Raw genomic sequence first — 19,862 nt, forward strand, 5'->3', positions numbered from 1 at the left:
CTACTCCACACACAATTTATCATCATCAGTATACAAGAGCAAACAGATAATATTATTGCAGAAGTTACAATCATGGTGATTAACGTAAATTTACGCTAGTGTTACTAGGTTAATTGGCATAACGTTACACTGCTTATGTCTTCACTCGCTAGCTATCGTTAGCAGTCTGAGGTAACATTAAAAGATAAAGAGCTGAAACTGACATCCCTAGTTTTTACCCTGCTTTTCAAATGAGCATACAAAAATATTTGTGAGATGTCAAACCCAGATGAGGTACAGACATGGTGTCTAAGTTAAATCAGGCCCTGTGAGAGATTAGTTTAGCACCACAGACTCGAGCTCTGAGTGAAAATTGTGGGTCGGGTAGTGTCAATCCAGCTAATTTTAGCCAATCGTTTTTGGCGAGGCAGGCCTTGGCTCTGTCAATTAAACCATGGCTGGGGGTGAAGAGCATCATGTATATGGGGAAGAATTGTGTGCGCTGTTTCTCACAATTCAATTTATTTCAATGTTGCCAACTTGCAGCTTTAAGAGCACAAAATTGTTTATGAGAGTACAACACTAGTCTCTTAATTTTGCTCTCAAAGTGCACCAGATGGAAATATTTAACTTTAAAATGTACAACATTTTCGAACGCGGGAACATGCCCCCGAACCCCCCCTAGAGGATTGGAGGTCCACCCCCATACTCTCACAAAATCCAGTGGGAATCACTGTACTTTCATTGTAAGTAAGGTGCCAGAGTGCAGAAAAAAAAACACAAAAGGTAGAGCGGGGGTTTTTTTTTTTAATGGGGCCGGGCTAAGCCCAAAACATCCTCAAGTCCTAGAAACGCCCCTTGTGAATTCTCTTCCAGGTTTTTGGACTACAATCTGAACACCTCCTGAACCGTGCGTCCGATTCGCTCGAAATTTTGTATTATCTAGAGCAGGGGTACCCAATACGTCGATCGCGATCTACCAGTTGATCGCAAAGGCAATGCTGGTAGATCGCACAAAATTTAAATGTGCTTTCGTTAACTTTTAATAAAAAAAAATATATAATGTATTTCCTTCTTTTAGTTTCTGTTTGACTTGCACTTGATGAGTAAATTTTGACCAGGCGAGATTTGTGTTTATTCAGTTGCCATGCCAACTAGGTTCGGGCCTTCCAAGGGCTTCTGAGAACAGAGTGCGAAATTGCGAAACTAGCAGTGTTTGAGACTAGCTACCAGCAGCTACTGCCCGGATTATGCAAAACTGTCTGATTCCATTGAGAGCAAGTCATCAGAATAAGGTAAATGTAATCTATTGTGCTGTAGGTGTTTTGGGTTTAGTGTTAAAACTGAATGATATCAACATTGAACATTATTACATATCTTTTTTTTTATTAATTAGAAGATTAATTCCATGTAGTATGTTGGGGCAGTAGTCCCAACAAGAATAAAAAAAAAAAATTAAACTGTTTTTTTTTTTTTTTTTTTTTAAGTTGGAAGATCTTATTGAGTTGGCCATTTAAAAGTAGATCATCATGCAAAAAAAAGTGTGGACACCCCTGATCTAGAGACACTCATAATAAATAGCCTAAAATCATGAGACGGGTCACTTAAGATTCATTGGGGCAAATGGAGGTGAATGATACCCGGTTGGCCTTACTTCCTGTCCGCCACATTGAATTTAATCAAAAACGTACTTTTTCAAACTTCTCCTAGGCCGTCCATCCTATTTGCATGACATTTTCTGTGTATCATCTAGGGACACTTATGACAAAAAGTTATGAAAAGCTTTTTGATAAATCAAACTGTTCTTGTGTAATGCATTAACGAATTATATGGCAAGATGCCAATAAGGATCTAATGAACATTTTGCTATAGAGAAATTAAACTTCATTTGTGGCATTATGACAGCCCAGACAACACAATATCAATTTGGTGACAGCGCCACCTATTCACCTAAAAGTTATAAGCACTTGTATTACACTACAAGTCATTTTTCACCACCTTGATTAAAATCATTCCTAGAAGTCTAAATTCAATCAAAATGATTGTCGTTGGTGTGCTTGGCCCCGTACTTGTTGCTCGCAGCTATATTTACAGCAATTATAATTGATCATTTAATACAATAATTGATACATTTAATTTTAATTGTCAGATCCATGTATCGTGATGCATAAATGCATTTAACGATGAAAGTGATACCTTAGAATAGAATAGGATCTTTTTTTTTCGACATTTATTTGTATTATTTGTGAAACTTGATATCACCAAAGAACAGCACCATGACTTTTTCCCCCTGGAAAAATAGAGAATAATTGTCTTGCTCGAGGCCACAATGGAGATGGCTCAAATCAATCCTTGTGGGGATCGAATCACCAACCTGCTATCCGACCCTGAACATTAATCACTATGCCACACCACCCCCATTAAACACATCTTTTCACATGTTATACTGAAAAATATACTGTGTAATTCAAGAGGATTTGATCTTTCAGAATCACAGTTAATAATCATTCATTAGATTATTAGATCATTAATTACACATTTTCAAAGTTATTTTGACAATTCTCTAGAAGACAATATGTACAAAATGGGAAGCTGTCAAATGGGAACAAAAGACCATATGAATGTTGTGTGTGTGTGTACATGTGTGTGAGCCTAGCTCACCAGCTCCTCCTCCTCTTCATCAGTGGGTGCGGATGGGGGCTGGGGATGCTGGGGGGCTGTGGATGGGGGCTGGGTAGGGCTCTGGAAAAATGGTTCCTCCCCATTTTCCTCTTCTACACTCTCAGATTGACTGAGAGAATAGCAGGATGAGCACAGATGAGACGAGAGACAGAAAACAGGACAAACACTGAGTGTGTCTAGAGGAACACATGATCTAACAGGGCACATGCTCACACGGGACAGTGAGGGTTAAGTGGTGCTGCATTAGTAGATTGGTTTAAAAAGTTAATTTACATTGTTATACAGTGATCATAAGCTTTATTTGGTTTACTTTTGGATTTATCAACAATCATAAGCATGATTTAATGATTCAATTACTCTTCAGTCTGCATGCTGTAAAATCTCATTACTGCCAAGAGTGTAGAATGGTTCCTGTTTGCTTATACAAGCATGTTCAGTGGAAAAGACTAACTCCATAAACTGCTCACATGTGTAGATGAAGAGCCATTGCATCATTTTAAGGGATAGTTCACCCATAAATGAAATTTAAACAAACCAGTATGACTTACTTTCTTCTGTGGAACACAAAAGGAGATGTTCAGCAAATCGTCCATGCTGCTCTTTTCTATTCAACGACTGTGAATGGTGATGGACATCGTCAAGCTCCGAAAATGAAGCACCATCAAAGTAGGCCATACAACTTGTGCACTAGATTCCAAGTCTTTTGCAGCCATACGATAGCTTTGTGAGATAAAGAGACTGCAATTTTAGTCGTTATTTGCTGTAACTTCATGCATGAAGCTATGATGGAATGGAAAGATTTTCAGCGAATAAAGACCTACATTTTGTTTCGTTTCACACACAAAGCTATTATATAGCTTCAGAAGACTTGCAGTACAGTGCTTATGTAGTATGTACTACCTTTATGGTGTTTTATTGTCATTATTGGAGGTTGACAGCCCCGGTCACTATATGCTTTCATTGTAAAGAGAAGATCAGTGTGAACATTCTTCAAGATTTCTCCTTTAGTGTTCCACAGAAGTAAGAAAGTCATTCAGGTTTGAAACGGCATGACGGTTGGTATATGACGACAGAATTATTGATTTAGGGTGAACTATCCCTTTCTACAGCCATAATGTTAGTAGTTAACTACCAACCTGGAGAGCGGTGCAGATGTTTTGGTCGAGTCATCTTGTAGAGGGTTGGGGGGTGGTGGTGGTGGGTTCATAGGAGGTCCTCTTAGTGTCACTTGTGCAGTTTCTGTTTCATCTAAAGGACCTGTAATGCTCTCATTAATTACCTTAACTTCCTGTTTAGGACCTATGTCATCAGATAATTTATTTCCAGTCTGTCCTTCAACTGCGGTCTCTGTCCAACTTTCACTGTCCAACTCAAGAGCCTGCAAATTCTGTTCAGAGCTGGCATTACCTTCAACAACTTCATTTTCTCTCTTTTCTACTACAACATCTTCCCTCTTTTCCTCTTCAACTTTCACTTCCCTCTTTTCTTCCACAACGTCCTGTTCACACCTGTCTTCTTTTTCGAGTTCATCCTTTACTTCTTTCTTCTCCACTGCTGGCGAAATGTTTTTCTTCTCCACTTGTGACTGTCCTTCTTCATCCTGGCTGGCATAACTTGAATTCCTCTCCTCCTCTCTCCTCATGTTTATATGTACCTCATGTCTTGGCTGTGCATCACTGTCGCTCTCCTCATTTTTTTCTTCCTCCTCTTCTTTTTCACTGTTTTCAGATGCAGATCTCACAGGTTTAGTGAGGAGCTGTAGTGTGACACTCTGTGACAGAACAAAAACAAATGGTGACATTTTAACCCTATAAAGCTGTGTGTATCAAATATGATACATAATGTTTGTTTTTGTCCTCTGTTCAAGCTTACGAGCCAAACCACCATTGGTATGCAAGTTTCATGTGTTTATGGCACCATCTAGTGGTTATTTGTGGAAAAAAGGTGGTTTCAATGCACTAATATAGCGGAGATATAGCGTGTGTGGAGGCTTTACGCTATTCTCTCACCACACACCCCACAGAGAGCGAGAACTACATTAAAGCGCCACGAGGAGGTTACCCCATGTGACTCTACCCACTCTAGCAACCGGGACAATTTGGTTGCTTAGGAGACCTGGCTGTAGTCACTCAGCAATTCCTGGGATTCAAACTCACGACTCCAGACGTGGTAGTCGGCATCGATACTCGCTGAGCTACCCAGGCTACCACATTTAAGCTATATTTTGTACGAATGTGTGAATTGTTTAATTACCGTTATTGAATTACTGTTAATAATAACTTGTATACCAGATACATATTTGAGTTCATTAAAACTTCACGTTGTGGAACGTGAGATATTTTGGACATTTGGTATTATTGTTTTATTTGAAATTAAGTCAAATCATAACACACTGCATGAACACAGTAGCCTACATAATATACCGTTTCTCTGGTGCTGGTGAGATGTCAGCTGAATCTGCTTTCCCAGCGATCACTGACGTATTTGTAGGTTGGGATGAAACAAGGAGACCAGCAGATCAACAGTGTATGCTGTTATGTTGTACTTTAACACACTATCATGGTGTATGCAGAAAATAATGTTCATTTATAGAGAAACACTCCAAAAGTGATTGTGGTTCTTCTGTGATGCGGACAAGACGTGACATGCAGCACACAAGCGACCTCTAGTGGCGGGTGACTGTATAGAGAGCCTTATCGATGTCTGCTAGCATGATTACTGAAAGCATTTGTCCTGAAATTAATTAATCGACGAACGATAAGCTTAATCAATCAAATTATTAATGTTAATTTATGGATTTTAATAATTACTATCCCTAAGGCTGACCTTGATGGTGTTGACCAGCACTCTGAGGACAGCACTTCCTATGTAGGTCTCATTCAGATCAAATTCGCCCCTCAGAGACTGGAACACTCCATTCATCACTCGCTTCACCTGAAAAAAAAAAAAGATTGTCAAGATTATCGTATGACTTAAGAGGACTTGGAATATGACACACGAGTATCATGGACAACTTCTATGGTTCTTTTGGTGTCTTTTTAAAGCTTTAAATTGAAACACTATTCACTGCCACTGCATTGAAAAGACAGACCAGGATATTCATTAAAAATGACTTTTTTGTGCTCCGCAATAAAGTATTATGTGTTGACACAAGGTAGTCTCGATTTTGACAGAATTTTCAGTTTTAGGGTGAACAATCCTTTTAGCCTACCTAAACATTTTTGAAGACTATATCTTCTAGCTGAAAGGAAGGCATTAATTAATTGTGAAGTGAATATAGTCATGGCTGAAAGGATTTCAAATACTCTGCTTTGTGCCATGCATAACATGACATCTTGTAACTTGTTGCTTAACTGTAATGCATATTGAGTTGTAGAACGCTCACCTCTCCTGCTGTGTCTGTCTGCTGCTGCTGTTCTGCCAGGTTCCTCTCCAGCTCTGAAACCCGCGCCTCACCCTGCTGCTTCAGCAACACTACTTTCTGCTCCAATACAGAGCACTGAAACACAATAAACCACTCCTGACTAAAGGGGACAAGAGCAAGGAAGATCCTGTCACAATCTAATGCAGGCCTTAATAAAAGGAACTGAACTATGTTTGACCAGACAGCAAATATGCATCCCATTGTTAAGAAAGCATTGTTACTATTTGACATGCCAAGCAGTTCTTCAGTTATAACAGAGGTCATTTACTTACGTAAGTCTTAAAGGTACAGAAGAAATAATACAATTATATGTGGACTTCAGGTGGAAAAATATTGCTAGAAAAATGTAGAATGAGAACCCTTTAATATTGTCTTATCTGAGGAGAGATTAAAGAATGATATAAGCAAGGCCGTGGGAAGTAGGTGTGCTGCAGGACCCCTGATGTCGAGATTATGGTTGTTCTTATCTTTTTGTCAGTCTCTTTTTTTTTTTTTTTTTTTATAAAACACATGAAAAAAAATGTTTTAGGATATGTTTTCCTAAAAAACTGTATACTTGAAGTCTTGAGAAATAATTTACAACACTGAATAGTGTCATAATTATTTACAAATCATGAGGGTCTTCTCAACAACCCCTGAACGCCGAGCCACGTTTGGACTAATTTAACTATTGGAGCACCTAGACGCGCATATCATGGTAACGTTTTGGTTTATTTTAAGCTGCCGCTAAGCAATTTAATATAAACAGTTGTCAGTACCTGTGGCAAAGCGGAGGGCGGGGACGGGGACGGGTCGTGAGGCTACACACCCGGAACCTAATCAGACTAATTAAGCCCTTGAGAGGGATAAGAGCGGCCAGAGACCGCACTACGACAGAGAGAGAGATTTACGGGCAGCTGCCCGACAACTGTGTGTGTTTTTGTCTTTTTGGTTCAGTTTATTATTAAACTGTTATTTATATTGTCAAGCCGGTTCTTCTCTCCTCCTTTCCATTAACCCCTTTACACTGGCACCGAAACCTGGGAAGGAGAAGAGATGCGCCATAGTAGAGTCCTTGCCACTACCGTCCACCCAAATGGAGCAGCCTGGCCATCTGCCAGGGGATGGAGGAGCCCGGCCGCCTGAGAGCGGACGAACGGCCGCGAGGGAAGAAGGGGCTCCTAGATGACCGCCTGGAGTGGCCAGGGCCGCAGCTGGGGGGGGGGGAGACCCCTACCAGCCGCTAAACGCAGCGGGGTCAAAACGACCTCTGACCGTGAGGGGCTCCCGGCCGACCACCAGGAGCGGGAGAACACTGCCAGGGGTGGGGGAGACCCCTTCTGTTCCCCGAGAACACGGCGGGCGTTCTGTCTGCCAGAGGCCGGAGGAATGCCTCCGATCCGCCCGGGGAGGTGTGGCTGTCATCCATTAGAAGGTGGAGGAGTGGCCAAGGACCAAGCTACAGCGAATCGGAGAACCAGTGAGTAAGTGTTTTTTTATCCCCTCTTCTGCTGTCTGTGAGCCTATAAGAAAAGTTTACTCATCTGCTTGAAACCAAAAACTGGGGAGGGAGAGATGATAATAGCACATGTCAAAGTAAACAAATAGCCAAAAAAAAAAAAATATATACCTAATATACATCCTCTAACAAACCATAAGTAAAATTGCAAACCTGTATCAACGAGTCATGTGATGTTATAAACCACTATATGGACAGGAAATGTTTTATGTGGGGCAATATAATGATTGCCAGAGTTCTCATTGATTTTACTCCCATCCAAAACGAGCAAATCTGTATTTTTTCCATGAACGCGCGCGCGACAATAAAGATTACCTATGCCCTAAAAATAACCCAAGTAAAGGTGGCCCACTGTGAATTGACATGCTGGTAATTGATTTCTTTAATTCATTTTTTAATTGACGTTTTTTTTTTTTTTTTTTTTACACGTACACGCAAAAAATGCACCTCCCATTATAAACATATCGAACATAAATCATCTTCCCATGGCCCTGGATTTAAGAATACAAATACAATATTAGAGACCAGAGGCAGGATGTGTAAGTTTTTCTGAGTGTATCACCTTTTCTCTCAAGGCTTGAAGTTCCTCTCGCTGGTCCTGCTGCTGTATTAAAAGCTGTTCATCTGATTCACGTGACTGTTTGAGCGCATTAAACTATAAATGGGAGATAAAGAATAGAAGTAGTTTGGTTGTTTGCATGAGTGTCTATTTAACAAATGAATACAATTTATTCTTTAATGTTTGTATGAGTTAAAGAAGATTCTCACGGAACTATCAAACAGGTGTGGACTAGTACAAAAGTTATGAAGCGTTCTTTAAGCATAGATCAGTGTCGGGGTAGCTACTTTGCGTGATGACATGCTATTTACAGGATACACATAATTCAAAGCATCAAAGATACAGTCAAGATACCCTTTTAAAAAAGTAGGTAGCTACTAGGGATGCACCGATGTATCAGCTGCTGATATATATCCCCCAAATGTAAGCCATCGGCATATCAGTTATAAGCATGAAAATGAAGCTATGAAAAAATGATTGTTTATTTATAATGAAATTAGTAGCATGTTGTAAAAACACCATGGATTAAAATGCATAATCCAGAATAATAGCCACAACATGCAAAAGGCTTTGATGACATCGCTTTATCCATTAATGCTACATGACTGATTGAATTAAGATTGAAATCACAATATGAAATCACTTCAAGCTACTAACACAATGTAGCTCACTACATTACAATACTTTCATTACATGAATATTTAAGGCAGAAAAATCTTTAGTTAAATCAATTTCAGATTATATAATTTAGTTTAGAAATGAAGGATATCAAATGATGACATCATCATAAAAAAATAAATATTTGAAATATTTACTACATATACTGAAACAAATGTATTCAAATTTGAACTACTAGCTACAAAAATCTAAATGTAAAATAATGACAAACGTTACTGCTGAATATATAGGTGAAAAAAAAAAAAGAATCCAAATGAAACAATTCACTAAAATGAATTGTTTAAAGAGAGAGAATACATCCTAAGAGAGTGTGTATAATTATTGACTAAGCTCACACTGTTGTCATATTGTGTGTGTGTGTGTGTATACCTTCTCCTGCAGCTGTGTGAGTTTGAGCTGCATTGTGTCTCTGGTTTCTGTGAGTTCAGTCAGTTCTCTCCTCTGCTGTTCACGTGCTGCTGCAAGAGTCTGATCACACTTCAGCTGCCACTCCTGCTCCAGATCTGCCTGCAACTGAGCCAACTACACAAACACATGTTGGTTAAGCTATTTTTGCAAAAAAAAGCATATAAAAATATTATTTAATAAACTATTTATAAAAGAAAAAGTAATAGAAACGTGAGGAATTTAACAATTCTGGGTCAAATTATGATTCTTTTAATGATAAGACCTAGTCCTAAATTCCCAACCCCATTCAGAAAACATTTAGTAGTTGCATTGTCAACTGCTGGGACAGTCACAAAAGACCAGTGTAAGTTACTCAAATAAGCTAAACACTACAAGTGACTAATTACATCTCAATAATTGTAATCAGATTACTATATCTTTATTTTTCTCTCTAAAACATTTTTATATTTTGTTAGTCTGCTTAAATTCTAAATATCTATATTTAGTCCTTTTTCAATGTGGCGCACACCCTTCAGCAGACACAGAAACACAAACAGTGAACATATGAATTCACATTTTATATCTAAATAAAATATGTGCAACCCAAGTAATGTTCTTAATTATCTTAATTCAGTACCTGTAATCGGATTACAAGAATTTAAAATGTAATTTGTTACAGTAATCAGATGTTGTAATCGGATTACACCCAACACTGCAATAGACCAAACTGTAATGAATTGAAGAATTTACAAGAGTATAACTGTAATAAACTTAGTTATTTTAAATTTACACCAACAAACCATCCACTAAACCATGAGAAAATGGGTCTATTCTAGGGATGTAAATCGATTTAATACTAAATAATCACTGTTTTCTGTGCTTAATTGCGATTAATCATGATGGTGCTTTGAAACAAACATTGAAATATAATCATAAATATATTTACTTTATACTTTATGGTCGCAAAGCAATTGAAAGAAATTGGCAAGTCATAATTTATTTTAATTCTTTATATATATGGCCATGTTCAAATATTTTGAGGACAGTCAATTTTTACAGGTATAAATCTTTGATAGAATTATAGTTTACATGCCATAAAATCAGCTGCCAATGAATCTTTTTTGGCAAGATAAACTTAAGTGTACATTGCTAATGCATTATTAGACACTATACATACAGATATAAAACATTAAATGCTGAAGTTTACTTTGCTGATGTTTAAAATCTCGAAACGATTATTTTCTCTGGCTGCCGTTCAGTCTCTATCACGCACACACTGGGTGTTATGTGAGGTTATGCGTTGGTTATGGATTGCGTTTTCATGCAATGCAAAGAGATACAGGACCGAAGCTTGCCCAAATCTCTCCCACCACTTGTGTTATTATGCTCGAAACATGTGACACACGTAATGACATTCAATTTCTGTGCTAGGATGTACAGTCGGGTTGAGCATGTACCACCTGGAAATTTATATAAGGCAATTTTATCCACAGGAAGTAGGGGAAACATTAGTGAATTTTCAAGAAGGGGGGGGAGGGGCGGGGGGGGACGGATCGTTTTTAAAACTTTATTTTGACGTGTTAAACAGTCAACTTTTAATTACAGATATTAAAGTGTTACATTTCCCATCCTCACTCTATTCATTCGATTTTTTTACCTGTTCAGCTGAGGCGTGGTCAGTGCTGGTTCTGGCTTTACGTAATTGTCTCCTGAGGTTGTCCATCTCCTGTTGCCCCGCCCTCCTCACCTCTTCCAGTTCCTCATCACAGTGCTGCCTCTCCGCCTGCCACTTCCTCTTTCTGTCTGAGAGAGTCTGAAACAGTTTAATTGACATGATTACCCCAAAGAGGTCAAAACGAAGGTATTTATATTCCTGATATTCAGTCATACTCTCTCTCACAAATATTAACACAACAATAGTTCCTCACTCGCTCCAGGCTGTCCTTCTCGGTTTTCATGTCCTGAAGCTCTTCATCCATGTTGTTAAGTTTGAACTCCAGTTCTTTACGTTTCTGTTTCTCCATCTTGTATTGACTCTGCACTCTTTCGTCTGTCTCTTTGAGCTCTGAAACACAAACAGAGAACCATACACCCTGACTTAAAGGTGCACTCAGTAATTTTTTTGGACTTGTGGATGCAGCATCTTTCATACACAATAGTTTTCAATTACCAATAGCATTATAGAAATTCACTATTCAAAGTCAGCTATAATTAACTTATTTCATGAGTAAAGGGTCCAATAATGGCAGTTACTGAGATTAAGAGAGTAGAATGTGGCTGGTCATGTGATTCTTTTTAAATGAGGAGATAAATTACTGAGTGCACCTTTAAACAAGCATGATTATACAACAGGTAACGTTTTGGTCCTTACTGAAAGTAGGGATGCACTGATACCATTTTTTTCTCTACCGATCCGAATCCGCTACCAATGTTGTCGTTTTGTCTTAATGAGTATAAATATACACTGGTGGCCAAAAGTTTGGAATAATGAAGAGGTTTTGCTGTTTCGGAAGGAAATTGGTACTTTAATTCACCAACGTGGCATTCAACCACAAAGTATAGTCAGGACATTAATAAAGTAAAAAAAACAAGCAATATCACTATTTGAAAAAGTAATTTTTTTATCAAATCTAGACAAAGTTGTCATTGATGCACATGGAGGATTTTTTTATGAGAATTCTTTGAAGTAGTTTAAGAAGTTCTGACATTTGTTTTCAAATTGTAATAGTAATTTTTCAAGTTATTAATGTACTGACTATACATTGTGAACAGTCGAATGCCACTTTGGTGAATAAAAGTACACATTTATTGCCATAAGAGCTAAATCTGTACATTATTCTAAACATTTGGCTGCCAGTGTATATACTGTGTAGAACTGATTGGAAGTACTCTTTTTATGTGGAAGAAAACAAAATAGTTTGTTTATTGTAAATAGTTTAGATCTCCTTTTTGTTCACTTTAGTTGTAATAGGATATCTCTCCTCTTTTCAATGAATTTTTTTGGAACCAAGTCAACTTAATTTTTTCCAGAATTTGTTAAATTACAAATGTTATTTTATTATTAAAAATAATAATAATAATAAATATAGCTGCAAGCAGCAATTACGGGGCCCAGCACCAGAACAGCAAGAATTGCACCATAGTAAGCACAACACAAATTGGTGTGTACACTGGCTAAGATACATTGTGTAAGATGCAGTGCAGCTCACCCAATAGTTGGGCTTCCAGCGTAGTGATGTGTGTGCTGTGTAGCTGGCTGTCCTGCAGTGCAGCGTTGAGTTTGGTCTGAAGAACTGCAGCATTCTGCTGCTGTGAGCTCAACTCCAGCTGCAGCTCTGACACACGCGCTGTGGAGGAAGCCAACTCCTCCGTCAACCGTGCCTTCCATAGACAAAGAGAGAGACAGGGCCTACATTAAACCGTTTATTTCACGACTGCCTCTGCAATGTTAAAACACCTGTTGAAATCAGATAAAATATGATGGGACTGTAATGAAAAGATAAAAAGAAAGGGAATGACACATATTAAGTGCGAAGAAGAAAAAAACGTGGTTGTAGACAGACAGCTATGTACCCCTGATGAGAGCTGAATGGTTAGTGAGTGGTGCTTGTTACAACAATGAGAAAATTGTAAACTGAAATAGAATGATGGAAAGAGAACGTGAAGACTATAAAGAAATTGATTTGGCTGGACAGCAGTTTTGCTCACCTGACCCCAGCCCAATTCCTGTGGCAGTGCATGCTGAAAAAAGAGAGCAATCACTACTAAAGGCTCTCAACCAATCAGAGTAGAGTTAATAAACCAATCAGAGCAGAGATTTGCGGCTTAGCAGGAAATAAAGTGTTAACAGTACAGATTTAAAAGAGTCATTGTTATACCAACATTAAAGTTAAGTCTGCAGTGTTCTAAAGTCCACTTGCTTGATAAGGGAGTGCATATTTTGTATATCTTCAACATATCATTCTGTCATCAAGTATGACATCAAATATCTCAAACACAACTTTGGTTGTTTAATGCTGATGATAAATGGTGACAGTAAAATAGTTGAAAAGTATATGATTGTGTAATGTTACAAGTTTAGATTTATATGTGTGTGCCATTTAACAAAAACTTTAAACGTGAATCGTTTGTAAATCCTGTTCTCTGTTCTAGCATTAGATGTTTTTGATAATGTTTTTATTTGATTGTATCATAAAGGTATCATGGTGTTTGATTGTGTCATTAGCTCAGTACCAAAGCATTTGAGGACATCATGAGTGTGTTACTGATGTGAAGACTGTTCCAAACGGCAGAAAAATTCAGCTACTTTTGAAGATAACACATTTTGGCTAAAATCTAAGGTATATTTTGTATCCTTTACAGAGAAGGCAATCATCCAAGATGGTGGACAAAGCAAGAGAAATGTTGATTTTAAAGGGGTCATGAAATGGAGAATCAAATTTACCTTGATATTTAGACATATAAGCAGTAACTGTACTATAAAAACATAATGTACATTTCAGAATTCAAAACTTCCTCCCCTAAAAAGTCTAAAAAGAGCATTTATTTTTACCACCCTGCTGAAAAGTCTCATTTTGAAATCTGTGTGTTTGTGACATCACAAGCAGTGTTGTAGCTATTGGGGTTAAAGGTGTTAACAATACTAGGGGCCCAAAGGTCCAGGGAAGCCAACAAATTCGAAACTATTATTTGAATAGGTAAGGGGCCCAGAGCAACATATTATCAGGGGGTCCAGAATTCCTTGCTACTGCCCTGGTCACAAGACATTGCTCATTTGTATTTACATATCCCACAACATGTGTCACCGTCGTGGGTATACTGTTAAAGAGAGAACAGCTTAAGTTACTACTGCGAGGTGAGACGTTTCTTTTATTGAAATATGCGGCAGTGCCAACAGTATTGCACCCTGCAGTAATGCTAGTAAGTAAACCATTTATTTCTAATCTTTCATTTATCAGTGTTTTTGTAATATTAGTAAGTTTGTAAGTAGAGGTCTGCAACCCAACCCGGACACGATGGGACGTTGGGCTCGGGTTTTCAATTAATGAAGAATAAACAGGCCTACCGAACTTGTTTCGTGCCGCACTCTCACTCACAGACTCCCGCAAACGGATGAGTTAGGGGCTGTTCATATGAACGTGTTTTTTGCGTGCATCTGCTATGTTCATCATCTCATCATTATTTTCCTATGTAAACATATGCTAGATGAATCTCTTTGACTGTTGCATCATGTCTCACTATTTCTTCAGCATCTCGCGCAGGACTGGCACATTTGTAAACACCTATTGCAACAATACTGGCTAGGAGAAGGAATGATAAAGACATTGAGCGATTTCAGGTTTGGGCTTAAAATCACTAGCCGCTATTAGCCTAGGAACTAGAGACCAAAATCGATCGGCTTTCCCACCATCGAGCCAAAAGCCCTGCAGTGTTGCACTAAAACCCGCCCTTAATGCGCCACCCTAGTGCCAACGTCACACACCCTGCGCATTTCACAAGCAAGAGGGAACCTTAAGCTTAGGTATAATGTTATCTAGAAAATAGAGTTAATATCAGTTTTAAACATTATCTAGCTAGCAAGAAAAGCTAGCATTGACAACTCACCAACTGTAACTGCGATGGTGTCCCGAGTGGTCTCTCCACGATGACCCAGCACACGGTCCATGATTTAGAACCAGAAATGTATTTCTTTGGGCACCACTTTGTCCACCGTGCATTTTAATTGATTTGTACTGTGCCCGCAAGTTTTTTTCCCCCCGAACCTATACTTTTAAGCGAAGGATACACAACCTAGCAAGTTCGGCAAAACTCTGCCTTGGACGACGCCTCATGACCCCTTTAAATTACTTATAATTCATCCATCAATAAACTAACAATAATTCCAACTAATAATTTAAAACCAACATATTTTATCCAATATTTGTGTGCGCTATGTATTTTAATCGGGCTAGGTTGCGATACAGATTTCCCGATTCGATTCCGATTCGAAAGCTCTTGATTCAATTCGATATCGATTCATATGGTTATATCTCAGTTATAATGTCCCTTTTGCTTACATATGAAATACATTTTACTAATTATATTTTATGAATTTTTCATAATTGGTCACATTTAAGCTTTTTAAAAATAAACAAATCCATGTATTATATCAACAAATATAATATTCCAAATATTATGTTATTTATTGTTTAACTGCATCATTTGTAGTATTTACATTAATCTGATGAACACATGCTAAAAATCGGTACTGTCTCTTTAAGAAAACCGGTATTTCTGTAAAGAGTGTCTGTAGATGAGCACATGTTAACGAGAGGGACTCGAATGGCTTTACCTCATCCATGCTATGCATGATTAGAATTAAATGCTTATTTTTTTATTTTTTTTTGTAGAGAACAGAAATGGTATTAAAAGAGACATTATTCAATAACACATGGTTTGCATGGATCTCTTCTTTGGACACTCACAGAACAACTTTTACTCTCACCAAGCTTTTAAATGATCTCACTGCTGAATACTCCACCACTATACTACACAATTACTGATGAGTGAAATCTAAACATTTACCAGCCAGTTGCCAAATATATCCTTTTATGTAGAATAGCACGAAACTTGGTTGCAAATGCGAGTGATTTCCTCTCACTGTAGTGGAGGGTTGCGCATAGAGGAAAAGATCCATCTTGGGATTTAAGAATCGATATAGAGATCATTCAAATGCATCTGAAAATCCACCCCTATATTTTTATGCTTATTAGAGTATCACATTGTTAGCTAAGTAATATGTCAAACTCAACTGAAATCTGTTGAAACCAATCAGAGTCAAGTCTCTTGTGAACTTTGCATGACGAGTGCCATTTGTTGTGGTATGCAGCGTTGCTGCTTACTGTATATACATAATTACATTCTGTATATACAGTAAGCAGCAACACTGTTATAGTAAGTCAACTATAAGGTTCCCTGTTGGTTAGGATGCTGCCTTAGAAGGTAGTTGCCTACTTAGGTGGTAGACAGCAAGGCAGCTCATGATTTTGGATCAGAGGTATTGTATATTATATTTGTGAAATGAGGTTGATTGTTAAATGGAGTAATGGTGTGTGTGTGTAATGGTTTTGATCATTTAATAGTGTTTACATTGTTTGTGTGAGGGTGATTGAACTGTACCTTGTCTTGTTCTGCCTGGAGCATTCTGGCCTGACTCTGTTCACTGCTGTTCTTCAGTGAGTCGTTTCTCTGCTCCATCTGTAGATTACTCTGCTCCACATACCTACACAACCACATGAGTTAAAGCACACAGTGCAACAAGATTTTTTATAAGAATAGGAAATGATGTGTAGAAGAGGGAGAAACTGGATCAGGAAATGTTGTGAGCCTGACTCAAACTGCCGTTATTAATGCATTAACTTTGACAGCCCTAATACTAATACATTTTTAAAATGAAATGTTGACCGTTGATCTCCTGTGCGCGTTCATGATAGGGCACAAGAGCAACAATTCACGTAGCCCCCTTGCTACATTGTGGCGTTCAAGTGAAAACTTGTTAATCAAAAAACAGGTCCACACCTAACAGAGAACAGAACATACTAAACATGTCTGAAGAGTTTGTAGTCAAAGAATTTATGCATTTCTATGCCCAGCCTTTTTATTTTACGTTTTTGGACCGGTGCCATTTCACAGTGGACGGATACCTTTGCAATGCCGAAAATAGAAAACACTGCTGGTTAGGACAAAAATTCTGATTAACATACAGTAATGTGAAAAAGTATTTGTCCTCTTCTAATTTCTTCTATTTTTGTAAAATGTTCATACTAAATTGTTTTAGATCTTCAAACGAGATATAACATAAAACAAAGGCAACCTGATGAAACACAAAATACAGTTTTGAAATATATATTTTTTTATTGAATCAAAAAAGTTATCCAACATACATGTGAAAAACTAACTGCCCCCTTGACTTAATAGCTGGTTGTGCCACCTTTAGCAGCAACAACTGCAAATGCTTCCAATAACTGGAGATCAGTCTTTCACAACGCTGTGGGGGAATTTTGGCTGAACTACTATTGTTTAGTATGTTCTGTTCTCTGGTTTGTGTGCAGCTGTGTTGTGTTCTCTTGTCACAATCTGTGTGAATTGTTTCTCTCATAACCTAGCATGAACGTGCACAGAACAGTCAGTTATATTAACAGTCAGTTAATATTTTTACTAAATAATACATTCGATTTTGTTTAGTTCCTCACCAAACCTTATTGTAAGTTTTCATAACAATCATGAGTCTCATGGAATAATTTATTAGACTTCTGAATTATACTTTTGTGTCCTTTTGAAGCTTGAAGGGGTGCTCACCATAAACTGCCATTGTATGACATCACTGAGTAAATTTGTTTACACAATTTCTCCTTTGTGTTAAGAAAAAGACAGAAAGTCATATAGGATTATAACAACACACTGGTGTGTAAACAATTACTTAATTTTCATTCTTGGGTGAACTAATCCTTTAACCAACATAAACACAGATTAATAAATGCAGTAAAATTATTGTTCATTCTTAGTTCATGATAACCAATGTAATGTAACTAATGTTAACAAATGGAACCTTATGGTAAAGTGTTACCAATATTTTTTTGTTGAGTTGCACATTTCTGCTTTTAAACCCTCCTGAATGCCTTGCCCCATGGACATCCTTTCTAAGTGCATCACAATAAATCAAAACAGAGCGACGAATAATAATTATTGCTGGTGATAATCAACATCAATTCTTAACTTGCTTAACTTGCATTGAACCTGAAAAGATGGAAGATACATAAACATACATATATTTTGTAAAAAATAACAAAATATGAAAATATGAAGTGAAATTGTCATACAAAATCTTGAGATTCTGACCTCTGGTTTTGATTTATGAGCTCACCAATCTTGCGGTTTTGTTCCTCAATACGTGAACTTTTCTCAAACACCTCTTTCTTCAGACACTCGTTCTCCTGAGTAAATGATGAGCGGACACATTAAGTATTGAAAACTGTGATGGATGGTTTGAACAATCAATCAATGCTCACCTGCCAATTCACTGCCAATTACCTGTATAATTCGCTGAATGTTGTGCATGATCATGGCTGTTTCCATTGATACGTTCGTTAAGCCTAATGAAACGTTGCCTTGCTTTTGAAGGTTATCAATCTGAAAAAGTGGAGAGTTTTCTAAAATGGATGGAAAGATAGAAAGAGACCACAAAGGTAGTGCAAAAATAAAATGGAGCTATGTACAATGTACTAATTATGTACAAACCTTAGAGGACAACTGGTCTAGTTTGTCTGCCACTTTACCAACACCTAATCGGATTTCAGTGCTGTGTTGTCGAGCCTCTGTCATCAAGAAGCATGTGACATCACTAGTTCCTTGAAGGCAGAGAAAGACATTGAGAATTTGCAGGTTTTGTAGTCTGTGCATGCTTACAGCTATAGTCTTTTTAGTAACATTTATTTCTGGTGTAAAAGTATGCACTTTACCTTGGTAAGGCACAGTCTGTGTGGGGAACATCTGACTGACAGGCTGCAAGAGGGAATTCATATTCAAATGAGTGTTAGTGTATTACATACAATAAAGAGAACCACTCATGAATCTAGTCAGGGTAGAAAGTTGTTTTAACCCTTCAAGATCTGAAGGTGTTTTTAAAGATTTCCTGTTTCAGTGGCATCCAAAATTAGGCTTATAACGCAAATAAAAAACAAAGAAGAGTCAATAGTTTGATATAATTTTAAAGAAAACGTATTTAAAAAAACTTAATTTATGATACAGATTACGATAGATTATGAGACTCTCTGCCAAAGAAACTGCTGAAATATCACAAAAAACGATCCAATAATGAACTTTTTCTTATTTAACATTATATTACAGATCTCAGGGTGTAAATAAGGTAGCTCCAGAAACCTGTTTTTGTTTTGTTCCTAATCATGTCACACACATAACTGTAAAATTATATCATAGTGTCCAAAAACATCCAAACAAATAAAACATAATAATTGTACATAAGAACTAAATCACACATTTACATACAACAACGACAAAGTATGCTCTCTCTCAAAGCATCCAGGCATGTGTAACGAGATCTCATTCAGTTCCATTCTGTGTCATTTGAGTCATCATTGAGTGTTATGTACTTGGCGCCATCTCCTGGTGGCCATATGTAATTAGACTGAATGATCCTCTCTGCCCATATTTGGATGACGACAATGTCCTACATAATTTCCGATGAATAGGGATTTTAGCTAGATAGCACATTATTTGCTGTGTGCACAGTGCTTCATGTGGATTATCTCATGGTCTATGCATCCGATTACATTGTGTTTTACATTGTACATTGTGATTGCTTTAAAGATAATTGCCTCTTCAAAGTAATTGTATGTATTTTATGTTCTGTTTATTTTTTGTGAAGTTATAAGCAAAAATGTGACATAACAATACCTTTTACATGTAACATGCATGTCAAAGACATACTTAGCTATTACTCGCTACACTGTAAATACTTATAGTAATCTCACATGACAAAAAATTGTTTGCTCAACTTAATCTTACATTTTTAGTATTCTTACTAGTTTTAATTAAGTTACTGTTACTCTCTAAATCCTAAAGTTATCATGAATAAAAACATTAATTTGGTCCTAATT

General features: G+C 37.5%; 1 protein-coding gene across 3 annotated transcripts in view; it reads right to left on the reverse strand.

Moving 5' to 3' along the window:
• fkbp15b (FKBP prolyl isomerase family member 15b) overlaps nt 1-19,862 on the reverse strand; it is a 34,138-nt gene that overhangs the window by 1,409 nt on the left and 12,867 nt on the right. The window contains exons 15-29 of one of the 3 annotated variants that reach the window (XM_052094166.1): nt 18,705-18,747; nt 18,484-18,593; nt 18,277-18,375; nt 18,085-18,179; nt 16,366-16,468; nt 12,916-12,948; nt 12,417-12,588; nt 11,136-11,272; nt 10,865-11,020; nt 9,190-9,342; nt 8,146-8,238; nt 6,047-6,160; nt 5,488-5,595; nt 3,798-4,432; nt 2,641-2,770 (exon numbers count right to left, since the gene is read on the reverse strand). In XM_052094166.1, coding sequence (XP_051950126.1) covers nt 2,641-2,770; nt 3,798-4,432; nt 5,488-5,595; nt 6,047-6,160; nt 8,146-8,238; nt 9,190-9,342; nt 10,865-11,020; nt 11,136-11,272; nt 12,417-12,588; nt 12,916-12,948; nt 16,366-16,468; nt 18,085-18,179; nt 18,277-18,375; nt 18,484-18,593; nt 18,705-18,747 — 2,181 coding nt within the window. The remainder of the gene's footprint in view (nt 1-2,640; nt 2,771-3,797; nt 4,433-5,487; nt 5,596-6,046; nt 6,161-8,145; nt 8,239-9,189; nt 9,343-10,864; nt 11,021-11,135; nt 11,273-12,416; nt 12,589-12,915; nt 12,949-16,365; nt 16,469-18,084; nt 18,180-18,276; nt 18,376-18,483; nt 18,594-18,704; nt 18,748-19,862) is intronic. The other 2 variants (XM_052094167.1, XM_052094168.1) reach the window with 2 other exon arrangements.

The sequence above is a fragment of the Xyrauchen texanus genome, chromosome 27 (assembly GCF_025860055.1).
Source record: "Xyrauchen texanus isolate HMW12.3.18 chromosome 27, RBS_HiC_50CHRs, whole genome shotgun sequence".
Lineage (NCBI taxonomy): Eukaryota > Metazoa > Chordata > Actinopteri > Cypriniformes > Catostomidae > Xyrauchen > Xyrauchen texanus.